We start from the raw sequence: 18043 nt of genomic DNA, 5'->3' as shown, positions 1-18043 counted from the left end.
GCTCGGGCTAATGTTTTGTTCGAGCTAATGTTTTGCTCGGGCTAATGTTTTGCTCGAGCTAATGTTTTACTAATAAAATTATCATCTTGTGCTCGCTTCATCTTTTGCAGTTTTTTGGATTTGCATTTTGTTCAGAAAAAAGATTTATCTTTTTGTGCAGAAAAGTATCTATTATTTGTAAATCATGGCGCATAACAAGTGGTCGACGACAGTACTGCTACAGTCCTGCGGAAGTTCTGCGGAACGGCGACAGAACTGCGGCCTCGGTCATTTTATATAATTATGAACCATTGTTGATTATTTAGTGACATTAAGGGATTAAGCATTAAGCAAGATGGCAAAATCTGTGCAATGAAAAGTTTGTATTCCCCTGGATAAAAAGAAAGCAAAGCAAACGATGATCTGTTCCTTTAATGTAGTGGCAATGTTGAAAAATTATATATGAAAATGCTCAGCTAAATCACTGTCAATAGTTTTCAAACATTCCTTCCTAGTTCTGGAGAATTTCCAGAAAGCTTTTCCATTGTCTTCTGAATTCGCCATGAAACAATGCATGAACAATCGTTTTCGCTGGGTGTTGACCGTATTGTGATATCGGCGTGAATTGTCTATACTGTTGTTCGGCATCGTGCCTTCACATATTAATCACTCCCATTCAGATTCAATCAATTCCTTAGACTTGAGATTAGGCCTGATCATTAAACACACATATCAGTGCTAACCCTGTGCTGTGCTGTTTGTTTCTATTCCCTGCATCTGGAGAATACGTGCCGACAGAGCCTGTGTTAAAGAGGTCTCTACTAGACATAGTTAGGGCCGTTTATGATTTTGACCGCTGACAATTTAGTCTGTTCATTGTTATCAATTCCATCCTTGGATTAAAATGAAAGTGTCGTGAGATCGTGGTTATGTCTGATGGATTTCCATTTACAGCAGTCTAGTAACGTCAATTTCATGGTTATCAAATTATAATCAATGTAACTGTGTTATATATGACAATATTGCATGCCCTTGTATTCGATCTGAGACTGTTATAGTAATCTTTTGTCGCGACCCGATCTCGATCATTCCACTTGGGTTAGTCTTTCATTATTTCGGGCATGATATCGATTAATTGTACAGTACCTAGCTCGTAAAAAATACCGTTTACTAAAATGCAAGAACAAATATTTGTATCACGGCTAATCATCAACATTTATTTCCGATGACTTGATGCCTTAAAAAATGCCACAATATCGGCCCAAATTTGAACAAATTTCCATTTACTCGTACTGTTCATTATTAGAGCCGTCCATAATTTTGACTGCTCAGACCTTTGTCATCCACAAAAAAGGGCTGTCAAGGTAACCTGCCGTGATATAATGCTACAATGTGAAAATATCCGTCATTTTGCACCCTTTTGAGCTTCTTTAAGCAGACAATATTGCTGTAAATTTCGTGTGCATCACGTTTTCCGAATGCCTAAATTTGACAAACCCACATACTTTTCACACGGTCACTACTCTTCAGACATTTTTGGTGATGCTACTTACAAATTACAAGAGATCCAGTAGATCGAGTTCGTGTAGAGAAACCCTAACTGAGATGTTTCACACGTGCATTATATTTATAACACCATAATACCCTTGCTATACTACAATGTCGCATTAATTTCCAATTTTAATATTTTAGACGAATTGGGACAAGTCAAACTAACATGTCAGAAAGTCAGAAAGGAAATATCGGGTAGGGCTTCTTAGCACATGTCATTTTGCCACGTGTAATTTCCGTTGAATTTTAAGACACTAGATGATGAGCTTTACAGAATAGCTAATTAAGTTAAAACTAGAAGTTCTCCAAACTCCGGGGCCGATAAGTCTGCTGTATTAAATCTAGCTGTTAAACATGAAACTATAAGTTGGATAATCCCCAGTTCTGGTAATAGTAGCGGATGGTTATGGTATTACTACCGCAGTATTGCCGTCACCATCCACTTATACGACCCATTTTAAGTTTGTTTTTTAGTCTAATTTATTAGAAGGGCTGCAATACAGTATACACTAAAACTGTGCTAGTTGAAGTATATTTGACTGCCTTGATTGTGCGGATTGATGCCAAGTATTTTGCAGGGCTGATATGGTATTATCAAACTAAAGGAGTTAAAATGAGAGTAAGACCTCCAAGTTCTGAATAAGATCATCCGCATATCCGGCTGTTTTGCTATTTATAGAGTTACTATAATCATCGTTAGGAGTTATTTTAAGCTCTTCCTCGACAAATGAATCTGTAAACATGATACACAGATTAAATTTGATACGTGCCGTTTCTCCGAGTATTTATTTAAACGTAACGGCATAGTTAGCTTGCTTGTTCCTAAACATTTCATGTAAACCTGCGATTGAAGTCATAACTTTTTTAAAATGCGAAGTTGTACATAAATTTCGACGCAGGAAATTTATAAATTGTAATAAATCGTTTTTTGTTTCTGCGATATTTCCCCTCGTTTAGATATAATTTCCATTTCTCCTGAAACACTTACAGAAGATCTTTAAAGGCGGGTTCTATAGCAGTTTACGGGAGATGGTCATGTCCATGTTGTAGCGGTATATAGTTGTCGGCTCGGTTCGTTGTGATGTCTGAGAACAATGTTGAGCTCAGTACCAAGCGTGCCTCAAGCTTATTCGATCTGTCCGAGCACAAGTTCCCCGATGTTGACGACCTCGCCGTGAATGAGCGTCCTAATTGTGACAGCCCTGCTGCTCTAGTGTGGCCGCCTAGTGCCCTGACATTGCCTCTATGTGAAGCTCCTCCGGAGGATGGTTTTAGGGTTTCAAGTTGGGGAGCTCTGCTGACAGATAAAGAAACTCAGACAAACAATGCTTATTCTCCTGCTTTCCCTACTGATGCCACCATGGCAGTCAAAAACTGGGTCAACCTGTTAGTATTGGCGATCACGTGATCCCTGTCTTACCTTTAGAGTTATCTGGTTATACTTATAGTATATAAACAATATATCGGTCTCTAGAAATTATAGTGTAAACAATGTCCCGTGAGATTTACTTTTCTACTTGCTTTGTTATTTACCATTCTAATTTCAGCTACCAGTTCAGCACAGCCAAAGATAAACCAATGGCGAGAAATGGATCTGGGCAATTCAATACCCGTAGAAGAGGTAAGAGAGCATGTTTTTATTATATGCTGTTTAATTAATGATCGCCTCTCCAGTCTTCATGATATATTCTTTATACCGTACGTGTTTCCCGTACGTGTTAGGGGTCGTTGATATATTATGTTATCACTTTTTGGCTAATTCTTTTAAATTCCCCCACCCCTTCCGTAAATAGTTTTACGCATAGCTTAAGCTATAATTGTGTTAAAATTACAATTATTAAGAAACTCCCTCCCTCCCTCTGACCCTTATAATATACGGAAACATAAACCGAAACGGAGACATGCAGGCAAACTCGTCAGTATGTTCAACCGGATATTGCTTTTCCGGCCAATTTCTATATTAATTGATTACATTAAATGATAAATAAGTTAAATGATAAATCGTGTTGAATAGATATCTTCATGGCTTCGGTTAGATCGTTTGGCTCTAATCTACATGACACAATGCTTCGAGGGATCACTCATGATTACTTATTAGAACAAATTATTATCAAATGTCTTGATCGAGCCATCTCGATTGAATTTTAATTACTTTTAAACTATTAAGGCCAACGAATGGGTACTGACTTTTGGCCCACCCTGTATTTTCACAACTTCAATTAAATACATATAAATTGAGGTGATACTCGCTTGTGGATGGCCATAAAAAGCCGAAACTAGTCGAATCACAAGCGGGTCACCTCGAGGACCGTGGTACATCGTTTTCATGCTTCCATAACTACTTCCAATTTTAATTACTTAATTTATTTCTATTCCTCAGAAACAGTTTCAACCATTGATAGTCATGCTGTTCATAAACTTGGGAACGCTCCAATGTCTCAAACTTCTTCCAGACAAAGGTAAACGTTAATATTCATAATTATCCTTTAAACTTACAAAATTATTTGCATTAAAAGTACAGCGAAATTAGTTCGTATATTAATCAGTCATTTATGGACATTTAAGGAAATGAACCTGCAAATTTTCAGATACTCACGAAACTTTGCACAGACCTTCCCAAAGGTATGAATAAACGAGTTTCGGTTGGAGACATATTTTTACCGTAGGGAAAACCCAGGAGAGCCACGCCCATATTGACCCAATAACGTTACTGACCCTTTGCTTCTGAAGGTCGTAGAGACTTCAAAATAGACTTAACGAAGCCGCACATGTACTATGTTTATATAGAAGTTATTTATTAACACATGGCCTAAAATCCTTACTTTTCGAGATAAAGTCTTCGGATAGAGTGCAAAAGAACCCCAATTGGCATATTTATATACAACTTACGAAAATACATATGCCTTAAAGTTAAAGTGCTTACATTTTCAGTTATTGGCGAAAAGTTGATTTTCGGTTCCAGGCATATGTTTCTTCGTAAGTCGTATATAAATATGCCAATTGCTTTTTTTTACACCCTATCCGAAGACTGTATCATAATCCTATCAAAAATTAGTAAAATTGGCTCAGCGCCACGCCCAAAATAGTTTTTGGCGAATTTCTCGAAAAGCAAGGATTTTAGGCCATATGTTTATCGATAACACCTATATAAACATGCACATGTGGCTTCGTTTAAGCCTATTTTGAAGTCTCTACGATCTTTAGAAATAAAGGGTCACTTCGGTCGTTGGGTCAATATGGGCGTGGCCCTCCAGGGTTTTCCCAAGGTAAAAAAATGTCTCCAACCGTAATTCGTTTATTCATACCTTTGGGAAGGTCTGTGAAAAGTTTCGTGAGTATCTGAAGATTTTCAGGTAGATGTCCTTAAATGACTGGACTATATTATCATTATAATCAATTGTTCGTCCTCTTTGTGACACCATGCCTTTATGAGATGCTCGTATCCAACACAATTAGGGAGGCGTATGTCTCTAGACATCCCTAGGGGACATTATAGGCCGGACTCTAGGAGCTCTAGAGGCTCTAATGAATCTGTGGAGAAGTTAGTATCGGTTGGATTCCAAAACCCACTTTCTTGCATGCATGCTGTGAACCATGGTGAAAACCCCGTCTGTCCAAATAAACCCGGCCTGTTAGTAAATAACTTGTCAAACCAGTCGAGGGGTTATTACGTTTGTAGCAGAGGTTTAATACTCATGATTTTGCATGGTACGAATTAATTTAAGGTATTCTAACTTTCTGAGCAGGAGTGGGCTGTTAGCACAAGTATGAAGTATGTGCAAATAGTAGTACTATAACATTAGATTTTAACGTTTCTGACCGCTGCAATACGAATAATTTTAGGGTCTTGCTAGTTCAGTTGTACGTGCTAAGACAGACGTGTAAGAAGTCAGACTCAATTTAGTAAAAATTCTGATTTTTAACCCTTGAATAATTGTGGTCCAATCAGGAGTTAAAATCAAAAAATATGAACATTATTATCACCGGATTTCCTTAGACAGTAATTCGTGTCAGTTAGTGATGTACGTTTTGTTAAAGCAAAAGTGGAACTTATTCAGCTACTTTAATAAGTGTTAAAGGTGTCGGTAAAATGTTTACCATCAACACCCGATTTATTTGGACAGTTACTTTTGCCAGTAAGAGGCCTGTTTAACTGATGTGAACGGTTGGGTGTCAGAGAGGCACCACAACCACTAGTTAAACTCTAAAAACGTGTTCAAGCTGTCTGATAACGGAAACAACCGCTTGATTGGTTGCAGACTGCTGATAGGAGCTGATATTTCCAGCTGACAGCACACGAAGTGCTATAACACTAATAGTTTCAGGCTTGTTAGCCTTGATTGTATCATTATGTAACCAGTGTCTGTCTGTCTGTCTGTCTGTATGTCTGTCTGTCTGTCTGTCTGTCTGTCTGTCTGTCTGTCTGTCTGTCTGTCTGTCTGTCTGTCTGTCTGTCTGTCTGTCTGTCTGTCTGTCTGTCTGTCTGTCTGTCTGTCTGTCTGTCTGTCTGTCTGTCTGTCTGTCTGTCTGTCTGTCTGTCTGTCGGTCTGTCTGTCTGTCTGTCTGTCTGTCTGTCTGTCTGTCTGTCTGTCTGTCTGTCTGTCTGTCTGTCTGTATGTATGTCTGTCTGTCTGTCTGTCTGTCTGTCTGTCTGTCTGTCTGTCTGTCTGTCTGTCTGTCTGTCTGTCCTAATATATTAATATAATCCTCTCAATAGTGTGACATCCACGCCGATGGTGCGGAAGGACAGTAATATGAGTAACCAGGAAGCTGAAAAGGTCATGTTTTCCCCCCTCCCCGATGACACCAAGCCTCCTTATCAGTACCACACACGACTCAAATCTCTTCAGAGTAGAATTTACGACCTTCTGGAAAACCCCGAAACTAGTTTGGTTCGTGGGCCTAAATAGTCTTTTATCGATTTAATTGTGTTATTACTTACACACTGCGCACTTTTAATTTATTATCTTGATATGCTGCATTTTTATCAACTTGAAACTAAAATTTATTTGGATATTACATGCACATTAATGCACATTTCTTCATTGAAACCTTCCTCATCAGCTGAATTTTATCAACTTGATAAAAGATTTGTTGGGATGCATACACATTTTAACCTTCTAACATCTAATTACTTTTTCTGAACATCTAACTGAAAAGACGCATATCTTCATTCGAATCTTAACTTAAGGAGCCCATGCAAATTTCAAAACTTCTAGTGCCCACCGATTTTTCAACTGATTTTTATAGTTAATATGAGGGGTACTCCCCACATTTTTTCGTCCAAATCATACAATATGAACAACAAATTATAAGATGAGCTTTACCTGCGTAACACGCCGAATATGGCCCAAGAACCGTTATTTCGGTTGAATATAAATTCTATAAAAATTAGAGGTTTTTCAAAAACCCCAATTTTTGCCATTTTTGGGGTTTTTTACCAAAAGTTCGCTAAAGATAATATATGTAATGTTTGCTTCAACGCAAGATGCCTGTTTTGGCCAACAATTTTGTGGAGGTAGCACTCATATATACACATGATAATCTGTTGACAACTCGGTGGTCATCCGAAGTTTTGAAATCTACATGGGAGTCCTTAAATCTTAAGGTTGTTTTTTGGAAATTTAACGAGCAAATTTCCATCAGGCAGCAAAGATATTCAGTTGGGTGAGCATGATTTTAATCGTATTTTCGGTTGGAACCTTTATAGCCGAAACCATGCCTGAATACAAAGACGATCTGAGAAGGGTAAGTACATCTTATGTCTATCTAATGAACATTAAACACTTTCTTTAGCACTTTCTTCAGTAATTTTGATGCACTTTTTAGCACTTATAATTAGAACTTTTTGGATTTTTAGTAGGGAGGCAGACTAATCGTGGTGAATTTACTGTTCACAGTACACGATATGAGCTTGTTTCCAAGCTGTGTACTGTGTACTGTACACGATACGAGCTGGTTTCCAAGCTGTGTACTGTGTACTGTACACGATACGAGCTGGTTTCCAAGCTGTGTACTGTGTACTGTTACTACACGATACGAGCTGGTTTCCAAGCTGTGTACTGTGTACTGTTACTACACGATACGAGCTGGTTTCCAAGCTGTGTACTGTGTACTGTTACTACACGATACGAGCTGGTTTCCAAGCTGTGTACTGTGTACTGTACACGATACGAGCTGGTTTCCAAGCTGTGTCTCTCTGTTTTGGTCAACGGTTTCTGGCCTCCTAGTGAAGAGGGAGGCCTTCTCGCCGTGCCCACAGAGTGTGACTCCTGCTAGCCACACTCCAGGACTCCCTAAGTATATACAAAAACATAGAATAATAGATATCAACGCAACAGACCTCTGGAGTCTCGAAGCTGTTACTACCTTGCTCAGAGCAAACCCACTTCAGATGTTCTTCTTTGGCGGGCAGGCGAGGGACTTCCGAGCATGGTCCACACCTGAATATGTGTCACTATCTGAGATAGTCCTGTGTGGGTCTAGTGTATGATTGTTTATGAACCTTGGTGGATGTCCTAGATGCTTATCCAAATAGATCGTCTCTGTCAAACCTTGTTGACTGTTCCACGAATTTGATAATGTGGTCGAGCTTACTATTGATGAGTTCCTCAATTGTTAGGATGGGTTTACCAAATATCATCATTCTAGTTGTCATCAGCTGGATGCATTCACATAGGAAGTGTTGTGATGTTTCTGCTTCCCCTGGGCAGTGTTCACAGTCTTGTGTTTCGAAATTGGAGTTGTTTGCTACCGTCTGGAAGTATGCTAGTGGGCTGTGTCCTGATAGTAGCCATGTTAGCCATCTGATGTGAGTACCTGTGATGTTAATTTTCTTGTACCTGTTTTTGTTGAGGAAAAATGTTAGTGGGGTTTTTCCTTTATCACTGAGTGCCACCTGTTTATACTTCTTGATATGGAGATTGAAGAGGTAATCTTTTATTTGGGTGTTGATTATAGTTCTTTACCGTATACTCCTTCATAACATGTCCTGGAACAAAGTTCTACTCGATGCAAAAACCTAGCGAGTTGAGTTGGTCTGAGATGTTCAGAACGAACCTGGAGTTAAAATTGGTGCTGTTAAGGGCTTTAAATGCAGCCTGAGAATCTGAGAGGAATTTATGATTGATTGAGATCCTAAGATATCATTAGTCCAGATACTTGTCATGTATAACGCAAATAGCGGGTACGATTTCCTCAATGAACCTGAAGAAGGAATATCTGTCCTGAATTGATACCATGTAACGTCGAGCTTAAAAATGAATCAAAAGTTCGAGTAAATCGTTAAACGTTGTATGTCCTATTTGCATCCCCTAAGCATTGCATTGATGTTTATTCCTGGTCCGGTTAGCTTTGCGTCTCAGAACTAAAGAGGTCCACTATGCTTTAATGTCCACCAGGGTACTGTAGATCTAAGGGTTCCCGTGAATGGGGCAGGCTGTGATAAAGCATCTCTGCAGGATGTCCGAGATGAACTGATTCGAGTGTTGAGAACTTCCGCTGTAGAAACTGAATAGAACCAGTAAGGATGTCAGTCAAACTCTGCTGCTACTAGATGATTGTAGAGCGTCCAGTCACACTTCAATAAAGAGTGTGGCAAAGCTAACCCGGTCCCCTGAAAAGTGGTTACTGGAGGAAGAAGTTCCAGGAATTCTCGTTATCAGTGTGTCCTCGTAGTCAGAGTTGAAATCCCTAATTCTGTCTTATCACGAGCCTGTGTCTAGCGTGTGTCAGCCCTTACGCATTAGCTGTCTTAACTGAAAAGACCTGAAAAGTGGTTACTGGAGGGAGAAGTGCCAAGACTACTCATTATCAGTGTGCCCTTGTAGTCAGGATGAGCGAATTGGAATCCCTAGCTCTGTGGTGGGTGACTTCGATGGGACCTAAAAGCTGAAAGAGAATTTCCTGGTGATTTAATAGCTCTTAGAGCTAGGTATCTGTGTCTAACGTATCGTCATTTGTGTGTGTACTATCTTGTAACCTGATATCTGAAAGAGAAATTTCCTGGTGCTTGGTAACTGTTATTGTTGACTTCCTGGTTCCCATGGGAACTTTGAGTTGGCAAGTCCCAACCTTAGTACTCAACAAGAGAGCACACCACCCGTTAGTGCCAACCAGGCCACACCACGTGGAGGTTCGGAGAGGATTTCGTGACCCTTCCAAGCTGTGTACTGTGTATATGTTCGGTAAAGTTAATCGCTTACGTTTCTTTTGTCCTTACTCTTTTACGTCAGAAAATTCTTCCGTATTCTTCAAATATGATTGGATTAATGCCCGTGTGAGGTTTTTCCTCCAGATAGTTTTGTTCTCTTATCTTTGTGAGAATATTTTGGATATGTTTTCAGTTTAATGGAGCCAAGTAAGCAAAGATACCAGTATTCTATTAATTGATGCTTTATACAGTCGATATAGCTGAGACAATAAAGTGAACAAGCATGTTTTGTCCTATTTATGGTGCTTGGTCACACGTATAATTAGAATTTATAGAATGCATTCCATGTATTAAAGACAAATTATATTCACATAATTAGTTGACAATTGCTATTATTAGTTGCGGACATCATCTGGCATGAGTGACAATGTATCAACTATCTCACTTGAATGCAGGCGCATTGATCAACGAAGTATTTTACAATCCTACAAAAGAGATAAGCTCGGACTAATTATAAATTAAGAAGTATGCTTTGTTCTAATAATCTAACCAACGTTTTTCCCACAGCCTTGGCAGGAAACAACTACCGGGATATTTTTCTTCAGTTTTGAAACGTGTTGCATAATATTCTTTACAATTGAACTCCTTGGGAGATTCACTACGTGCCCTAAAAAGGTTTGTGGGGTTTTCCTTCTTTAAAAATAAGATTTGGTGATTGAAAAACGTTTTTAAGTTATCTAACTGGTGACATACAATTTATATTATATAAGGTGGAAAAGAAATTTCTTAGTCATAAGTTGTAACAATTAACACAGAAAATTCGTTTCAGAAAAAGTTTGCGAGAAACAAGCTAAACATCATAGATTTAATATCTATCGTACCTTACTACATAGAACTTATTATTCCAAAGGTATGTGTATTTAGAATTATCTTAACATTTTCATGTTACGTTATATTTGCTGATATGCAAGCATTAAAAATTTCGTCGCCCCCCTTGAAGATGAATGGCCTGAGAAAGGCCTAAGATGACAGTTGAAGGGGTTTATTGGGTAGGGCTGACCGGCGGTGACTCATGGGGGAGGGTCTTAAAATTCAAAAAACGAATGTTTGAACACCCCGGATATCTTCACGGTACATTGAAATTAATAGATTATTATCTTTCAATTATTGTTTATTACATTATTCGTGAGTAAGCTGTCCACGGACCACGTACGCACATAAATTATACCATTAGTCTCATTGGTAATTAAGTGTATGTGACGATTGATGATTAAATCGGTTAGTTCAAGCAGTCGAAAGTCACCGGCAAAATGAAAAACTAGGAAGAAATCCTGAAAATTAAGCAAACTAATTTTTGTTCTGACTTTGACAGTCAGGGGTGTAGGAATGACTTTCTTCATTGGGGGGGGGGGGGAGGGGGGGGCAGTCGCCCCCCCCCCCCCCCCCCCCCTCCCGCTTCCTACACCCATGTTGACAGTCTATATATACTATATAATATATATGAATCAATCTGTCAACTATTCTCATTATATCTAACGACCTTTGTTAAAAATAGTAATCATGTACTTTAAACAAACCCCATGACAGAAAGAAGACGCGAATGGGGTGAGTGCTGGAAACAAAATATAAATTGTGTTGTTCTACCCCCTTAACTACACAGAAGTGATTTGTTCTACCACTCTCATAGCTGATACATATTTGATAATAGCACTGGAAGCACATCATGTTTCATTCATTTTCATGAAGATATAATATACTTTCAACAGTTGGTTTATCACCTAATTGTGTGATTCATTTTTAAATTTAAACGAACCAGCTGGCTTAGTCGTTGGGGATATATTATATGTTTCTAATAAATGATCAGCTAAAAAAGCAGGGCTACCCGCTACATCCATTATTTCACTTTACTTGCCCAATTTGAATTTGAAATTTCCAAAATATTTTCAGCCTACATATTTAGAGTATAGCATAATTAATATTGACCAAATGTTTAAGATAGAGTGATTGTCTTTGGATGAAGCCTGTCTGGTGACTAGATTGTTTAATAAAAGGTCTTTTGCGTGAGAAATTGATGAGCTTTGAACCATAAAATCTGCTCATTTCATACCCACTGGCCGTACCTCGGTATTTTGTTTTATTTCACTCCTGCAACTCATCTAAACCTATTTTATTCACTATTCTTAGACTTCCACAATTTAGTTTTTCCCTTCGCTGTTCGAGAGATAAAAATCAGATGGCACCACCATTAGCATTATCGTCTCTGAACACTCGTTTCAGAGGCACCAATGATAATGCCGTCTGGTCAATTTTCCTTGAACGAAAAGTTCATAAAAACTGCTAATCTTAACCATCAACTTCTTAATTATTACGATGGTATTGTTATGTAAGCTTCTACATCTGAATGTTTTATTGGGATTTTTTTGACTTTCACACTTGGCTAAAGGGATTCTTGGCCTCTTAAGTTGTATTGTTGTCTTATTCATGTCTCTGATTAATGTTCATTTTGTGATGCTTCATGTCATATGTTGTTTTATTTTTATGTTATGTCGTTATTTTTGTGCTATGGTATTTTAATTCTGTTGTGTTTCAACCATAAAATATTTACAGAAACATTTTGCCCTGTTTAATTTTACCTTTGTAGCATTAAACCAAATTTTGGAGCTCTATTCTAAGGACCCTCTATTTCAGGACCTCAATTCAATAGGATCATTGGTGATCCTCAGAGTCCTAAGACTGTTCAGAGTCCTCAGGATATTCAAATTATCACGGCACAGCAAGAACATGATCGCGTTTGGTATAGCTCTCCGATCAAGTTTAGCGGAGCTCTTATCACTCGGACTGTTTCTTTCTATTGATGTAGTTGTATTTGCTAGGTGGGTATAGTTTCGGCTTTTTTGATATTTAATGGCGTTTTACAGATTATTTCGCTCACGTAATTTTCTCAACTGATAGACAAATACCTTCTCAACCCTTTTAATGTTTACCCCCTTTTTCTCAGTGCGTTGTACTACTGCGAGATGGACCCGGATGCAGAAAATCCGACGACCAAGTTCGACAGCATTCCAGCATCCTGCTGGTGGGCGGTGGTGACTGTAACCACCCTAGGATATGGTGACATGTACCCTGAAACACCCCTCGGCAAGGTGTTGGGCACTTTCTGTGTCTTTAGTGGTATTCTTGTCATCGCTTTTCAGATGCCAATCATGGTGGCAAAGGTCAGTTTAGATCTCAAGAATTTCTTTTGCAAGTCAAAGGAGACCGCAAAACGTCCGCGGTTTAGATCTCAAGAATTTCTTTTGCAAGTCAAAGGAGACCGCAAAACGTCCGCGGAATTTCATGGTGAAATTTACTGAAATTAGAAAGTCGTCATATCCTGGATAATATGTTTGTAGTGGTACTGGAATTCTTTTGGGGAGCAATTTGAACGGATAGACTTTATTTGAACGGATGAACACTAGGGCCTCTAGCGTACACGTGATATACGTTCAAATAAAGTCCGATACTTAATGCTATTTGAGTTATAAATCCAAAATCTTAACCCTTTCAATTTCTCAGTTCACCTGGACCTTCATGCAAAACACCAACGGTTCGGAGGAAGAGGATGAAGAAGATGAGGACCCAGACCTTTACGACGAGCTGGATGAGGATAAATTCTTAGAGGAGGAGGAAGAGGGACTCTTAAAACCGGCTAACGGGGGAACCAAGGAACTCTCAGCAGCTTGAACCATGCTGTGATACTAAAATATTTTAGTTCAAGTCGATATTTAAGATACCGATCAAGACAAGGAAAGGTATAAATGTAGATTCGTCAACAGAGTTTCTTAAAGTTACTGACCACACAAGCTGGTAACGGGTCTGGTCAATAAAATCAAAAGATTTGGGACTTTTTACTGACGAGTAGAACTGCAGGCCTTGAAGCGAGAGAAGACCTGTTGGATTATGATTAAATGACTGAAGTGCATATTCTTTTACCAACCTGACTCAAGTATTGAGCAGGTACAGAATTATACCTCAGGTAACATTAAATTTTATTTACTTTAGAATGGGATATAGGATTGACAGAAAATATGGTTCTTATGATTTTAAGGGTCTCGAATCATTGCACGGATTTTGTGCCCCCATCAGTGCCCCTACGTGAGAAAGATTGATATTATCAATTAATATGGATGTGGTGCTGTTCAAGTAAAGCTAATCTATTTTTGTTCGTTTATAAATATGATTAAGGAACAAAAATTTGCCCGATATTTTACCTATGCCAGATTTAAAGTCTATCATATCGCTTATACAACACCTACCCTTATCGTAAACCTAACACTTAACTTAGCTTTAACATAAACTAAGAGACTGTTCATTATTCAATTAAATCCCCAAGTTAGTGAATAGAAATTAAAATGCTGTTAGATCGATATTGATAAAATCATAGAAGGAAATATCAAAGACCTTCGACGGGCAAACTGTTAGTATTGGCAAGAGAGATTTTTGCCTATCGATGAGCAAAGTCAGATTAGTTTGAATCAGCAGTACCACGCCACTTACCTTGATATAAGTTTCACATTACATAAAGTCTTTTGATTAGTTGACGGTTGATTTTAAATAGCAATCTCAAACCTAAAATATCCTTTATATGCTTCATAAGCACATTTGAGACGGATTTATAAAGAGCGGATTTGCAAGTCATTGTGAGACAGATTTGAGAAGGTTAACCTGGCGAAATACCGTATTTTTACTTTATTTATCGATTTTGTACCGACAAATTATACGAGTTTAATGTTCGCTCTGTCGAATAAATAGTGCTATTTTCTGCGTCACAATTATGGTAAACAGATTTTATTAAGCTCGGTTTTTAGAGTCGACTCCGTTGGAAGCAGAATATTACTATCAGAGATTCGGAAATTAAATCGTGCTTTGTTAAAAGTCCGAATCCATTTCAAATGCCTAGTATTCTAGGTATTTCTTATACTGAGTCGAATCCATGATAATAAAATCAGTTCAACGTGCGACTCCAGAACTATGCGTTTTTAATAACAATAGTAAACAGTTGACATGCGTCACAATAGTGAAGAAGTAACAATAGTCACAATGGTAAGCAACTGAAGCGTCTTACTCTCTCTCTCTCTCAACACATTGAAACATACAAAAAACGAACGTAATAATCCCAATGATAGGTGGCTATACGATCTTTATTAAGTTATTACCCACTGTGTCTCCTAAGCCTAATATTCGGTTTACATTGTGATTGAGGTCTGAGGAATAGTCATTCAGCATTCACAATCGATCATTGTCTCTACATGTATCAAGATAGTTTATCCAAAGAAAATCGACTAATGTTATTGTCTGTAGAAAGAGGAGATCCAAAGAAACCTTAAGTAAAACGACACGAGCCAATCGAAGGAAACATTTGTATGAAAACATAGAAACGCTTGCTGATATGACCGATCATGAGCTGCCTCAGTCTCTTTCGTCTTCGAATCAGCGTCCTGCGTGAATAATCATGTCCGGTAGATAATTCGGCACTGTGCATGTGCCAAATTATCTTAAACTAGTGTAACCCTGCGGCCGGGACTTCACTATCGCAGTTGAATCGCAAAAGTATAAACAGTGTAAAAGTCAAAATTGTGCAAAAATATAAACTCGCTTAGTTGATCAAACCGACCGCATTAGAGTAAATTTAATTCTGAGCGCTCATCAAGTAATAATAATATACGTATCCAATAGTAATCCTTAATATAGGCTCCACTGCCAAATTACCTAATTATGTACAAAGCAGTAATTAGGGGAGTTGTAAATGAAAATGAGGAGAGTGAGTGAGAGAGAGAGAGAGTGAGTGTGTGAGAGAGGGACAAAAAGTGAGTCACTTAAATATCATTATCACATTTGCAGTACAAAACCATCAATTAAACCACTAACCACCGACCAATTAAAAAAAGAAGCTCATACATTCCACAATGTTAATTTTACAAAACATGTAATGTGGGTTTCCAAGAAAATAACGAGGTGATCTTAACTTTTAGTCCACGTTGACAAGTAACATAGTTTTACTTGTTGCATGAAAAGCACTAATAGAAAGATATTGGATAGTTTACTCAGGCTCTTTAGGTCATACCCCACAAATACAATCAACAATGTTTATTTCAAAATAAAACAAGTTCTTTTTATTTAGGGTTCTTTTAAAACTTTTTTTGGGATTTTTTGGTTTTTTGCAGTAATAATGGTATAAGATAGTAACAGTATGAATAATCGAGCATATCTCAAATACTTGAAATTCAAAAATATTCGAAGTTTCAAATTTCAATTTATTCAAGTTATCGATGCAACTTAAAACTGGTCAAACATTGCATCTAAACTTCGATCATGGACTCAAAATTTAAAAAATAAAAACTTAATCACAATGTCAATAATGTTCAAAGCTCAATAATTGACTGTTAAAAATGTAAAATTGTATATGACTCGATGCAATGACACTAGAATTATCATTTCAATGATTAATCTTTTCAAAATCATTTCATTTCCATCGGCAACAATCTCCAACGAATCCCAGTAGTATTGGCAGTACACCATGTTGATCTCGTCTCATCATTTGTTTATCTGGAATACAGTAGAGATCGTTTTTCAATCTATAGTTCCTCCATTGTGACAGCATTTTCAGGGGAAATACTTCCTCCCTTTGTTATAAGCGCCAGGCAATGGTAGTTCCTTGATATCAAGTCCGTAGAAATAATTTTGGAGTTTCCCGAACAAGAAAGATTTTCTTTGCGTTTTTGAGGTATCGTAAAAGTTTGGCATCGGTAGGGCATAGCTGTCAGGTTTCGTTAATCTGAAGAAATGATTGTTAGAAGAAATGTACAATTCGATGTTAGCAAATTTACCATTAAGATTTCAATCGATCGAATACCTGTTTACGTAAAATATGAAATTAATTAAAACGTTAAAATCTAACCCGGATAAGATAAGGAAAACGATTGAGATGACTATGCCAATCGCGAAGATTATTGCAGCAACATGTTTAGCATTTCGTACTACCATGTCATTTGCCTTGAGGAGTATTGGTTCTATGAAGTTTCGATAGGAATATGTCATTTTGTAGCTGATCATCTCCTTTGAATAATATGAGTGTCCTGTCGCAGGATCTTCTCCTTCCATCTCAACCATCCTGTCTGAAAATTATCATTGTACTGATTTGTTCATAATACTATTACTGTCAAGTCAATGAACTTATCTAAACTAAAAAAGTCAAAGTGGATGACAATAAAAATAATTCGGAAAATTCTTCAAATCTAAATTCTGCAAACTCTTACTGCTATATCGATTGATTTCCTCGTAAAGCTCAACTGATTTTAGTCCAACTTTTTCGTGCAGATGAAACAGTTCTAGGAAGCACTTGTCACTCTGCAAACTGCCTCTATCAGTACCAAATGGTACTCTGCAAACTTTGTTCAACAACTCAATATAGTCGTGGTGCAGCATCCTAACAAATTCTGAAACGAAAGGGAATATGTTAATTCAACTTTTTGTTTCGACGAAAGGGTGGGAAATAAAAGAACCGTACATGTTTTTTTGGGACCGGTTTTTGGTGCACCGGTCAAACATGAAATTCGAAGATTTCTAAAATGATTTTGTGCTTACCCTCTGGATCTGACAGGTTGATGACGTCATATTCGTTGAGTAGGTACAGTGCTGTCGGTGCAATGCACATAAGTGCAATTAGAATCATGATTTTCATGACTGGTCGGAAGTTGAACCGAGAAGTGTCCGTCAAATTTAAACGTTGTGTAGTTAATTGTACAACAAAAGAGATTTGAAATTTGGAAAACTGAGCTCCACGTGCTCAATGACAGGGAAAATTTCCGGGTTTTTGTTGTTGCTATGTTGCCACGTGCTCCTTCATAAAAACAATTGCCACCTTATTGGTAGAAAAATCTGGCGAAGTTTTATTCGAATTGCATTGTTGACAGATCATCTTTTGAATTAAATCTTTCACAATGTTTGCTCTCTATTTTTCCAATTCTATTGTTATTTTAAAGAAGCCGCATAACTGACAATGGAGTATCATGGGGGACCACAAGCAAAATGTCTTATCTGTTAAATTAGCTGCAAGCACGCTTGCGCGCGCGAGAAAATTCGGATACAGTGAATACATTTTAAGATATTTCTACAGTGCTAGAAGCGCCGCGCGTTCCGTACCCCGATTTGAGTAGACCGTTCTGCTGATTTTTTCATTACTAATCTAAGTAAACTATAGGTAAAAATATAATATTAATCATAAGCTAAAATGTACTAATCTTTGTATTCTAAATGGGGAAAAAGAAGAAACATTGTCAGTCAGTCGAGAAAATTGTCAGTCAGGCTATATGGCAGCTTTGT

The 18043-nt window shown here is 37.8% G+C and overlaps 2 protein-coding genes across 10 annotated transcripts in view; one reads left to right on the top strand and one right to left on the bottom strand.

Annotated features, from left to right (window-relative positions):
- LOC134817007 (potassium voltage-gated channel subfamily A member 2-like) overlaps positions 1-14470 on the top strand; it is a 46436-nt gene extending 31966 nt beyond the window's left edge. For 5 of the 9 annotated variants that reach the window (XM_063826076.1, XM_063826077.1, XM_063826075.1 and 2 more), the window contains 10 exons: positions 3078-3151; positions 3911-3989; positions 6248-6422; positions 7177-7278; positions 10250-10357; positions 10512-10592; positions 11270-11287; positions 12371-12555; positions 12681-12897; positions 13238-14470. In XM_063826076.1, the coding sequence (XP_063682146.1) occupies positions 3078-3151; positions 3911-3989; positions 6248-6422; positions 7177-7278; positions 10250-10357; positions 10512-10592; positions 11270-11287; positions 12371-12555; positions 12681-12897; positions 13238-13405 (1207 nt within the window). In that variant the 3' untranslated portion in view covers positions 13406-14470. Of the gene's footprint in view, positions 1-2521; positions 2917-3077; positions 3152-3910; positions 3990-6247; positions 6423-7176; positions 7279-10249; positions 10358-10511; positions 10593-11269; positions 11288-12370; positions 12556-12680; positions 12898-13237 lie in introns of those variants that run through there. The other 4 variants (XM_063826078.1, XM_063826073.1, XM_063826079.1 and 1 more) reach the window with 3 other exon arrangements.
- A 1401-nt stretch (positions 14471-15871) lies between these two features.
- On the bottom strand, positions 15872-17489 carry LOC134817263 (uncharacterized). The gene is made up of 4 exons (XM_063826404.1): positions 17306-17489; positions 16978-17157; positions 16620-16836; positions 15872-16496 (listed from the first exon to the last, which is right to left on the bottom strand). Exons 1-4 carry the CDS (start codon positions 17400-17402, stop codon positions 16325-16327), a joined length of 666 nt encoding a protein of 221 aa, XP_063682474.1. The 5' UTR covers positions 17403-17489; the 3' UTR covers positions 15872-16324.
- Between the last annotated feature and the right edge of the window lie 554 nt (positions 17490-18043).

Source organism: Bolinopsis microptera, chromosome 6 (assembly GCF_026151205.1).
Source record: "Bolinopsis microptera isolate Bmic1 chromosome 6, MBARI_Bmic_1.0, whole genome shotgun sequence".
NCBI lineage: Eukaryota > Metazoa > Ctenophora > Tentaculata > Lobata > Bolinopsidae > Bolinopsis > Bolinopsis microptera.
Note: the sequence above shows the minus strand (reverse complement) of the source record. Positions and strands in the feature narration are given on the sequence as shown.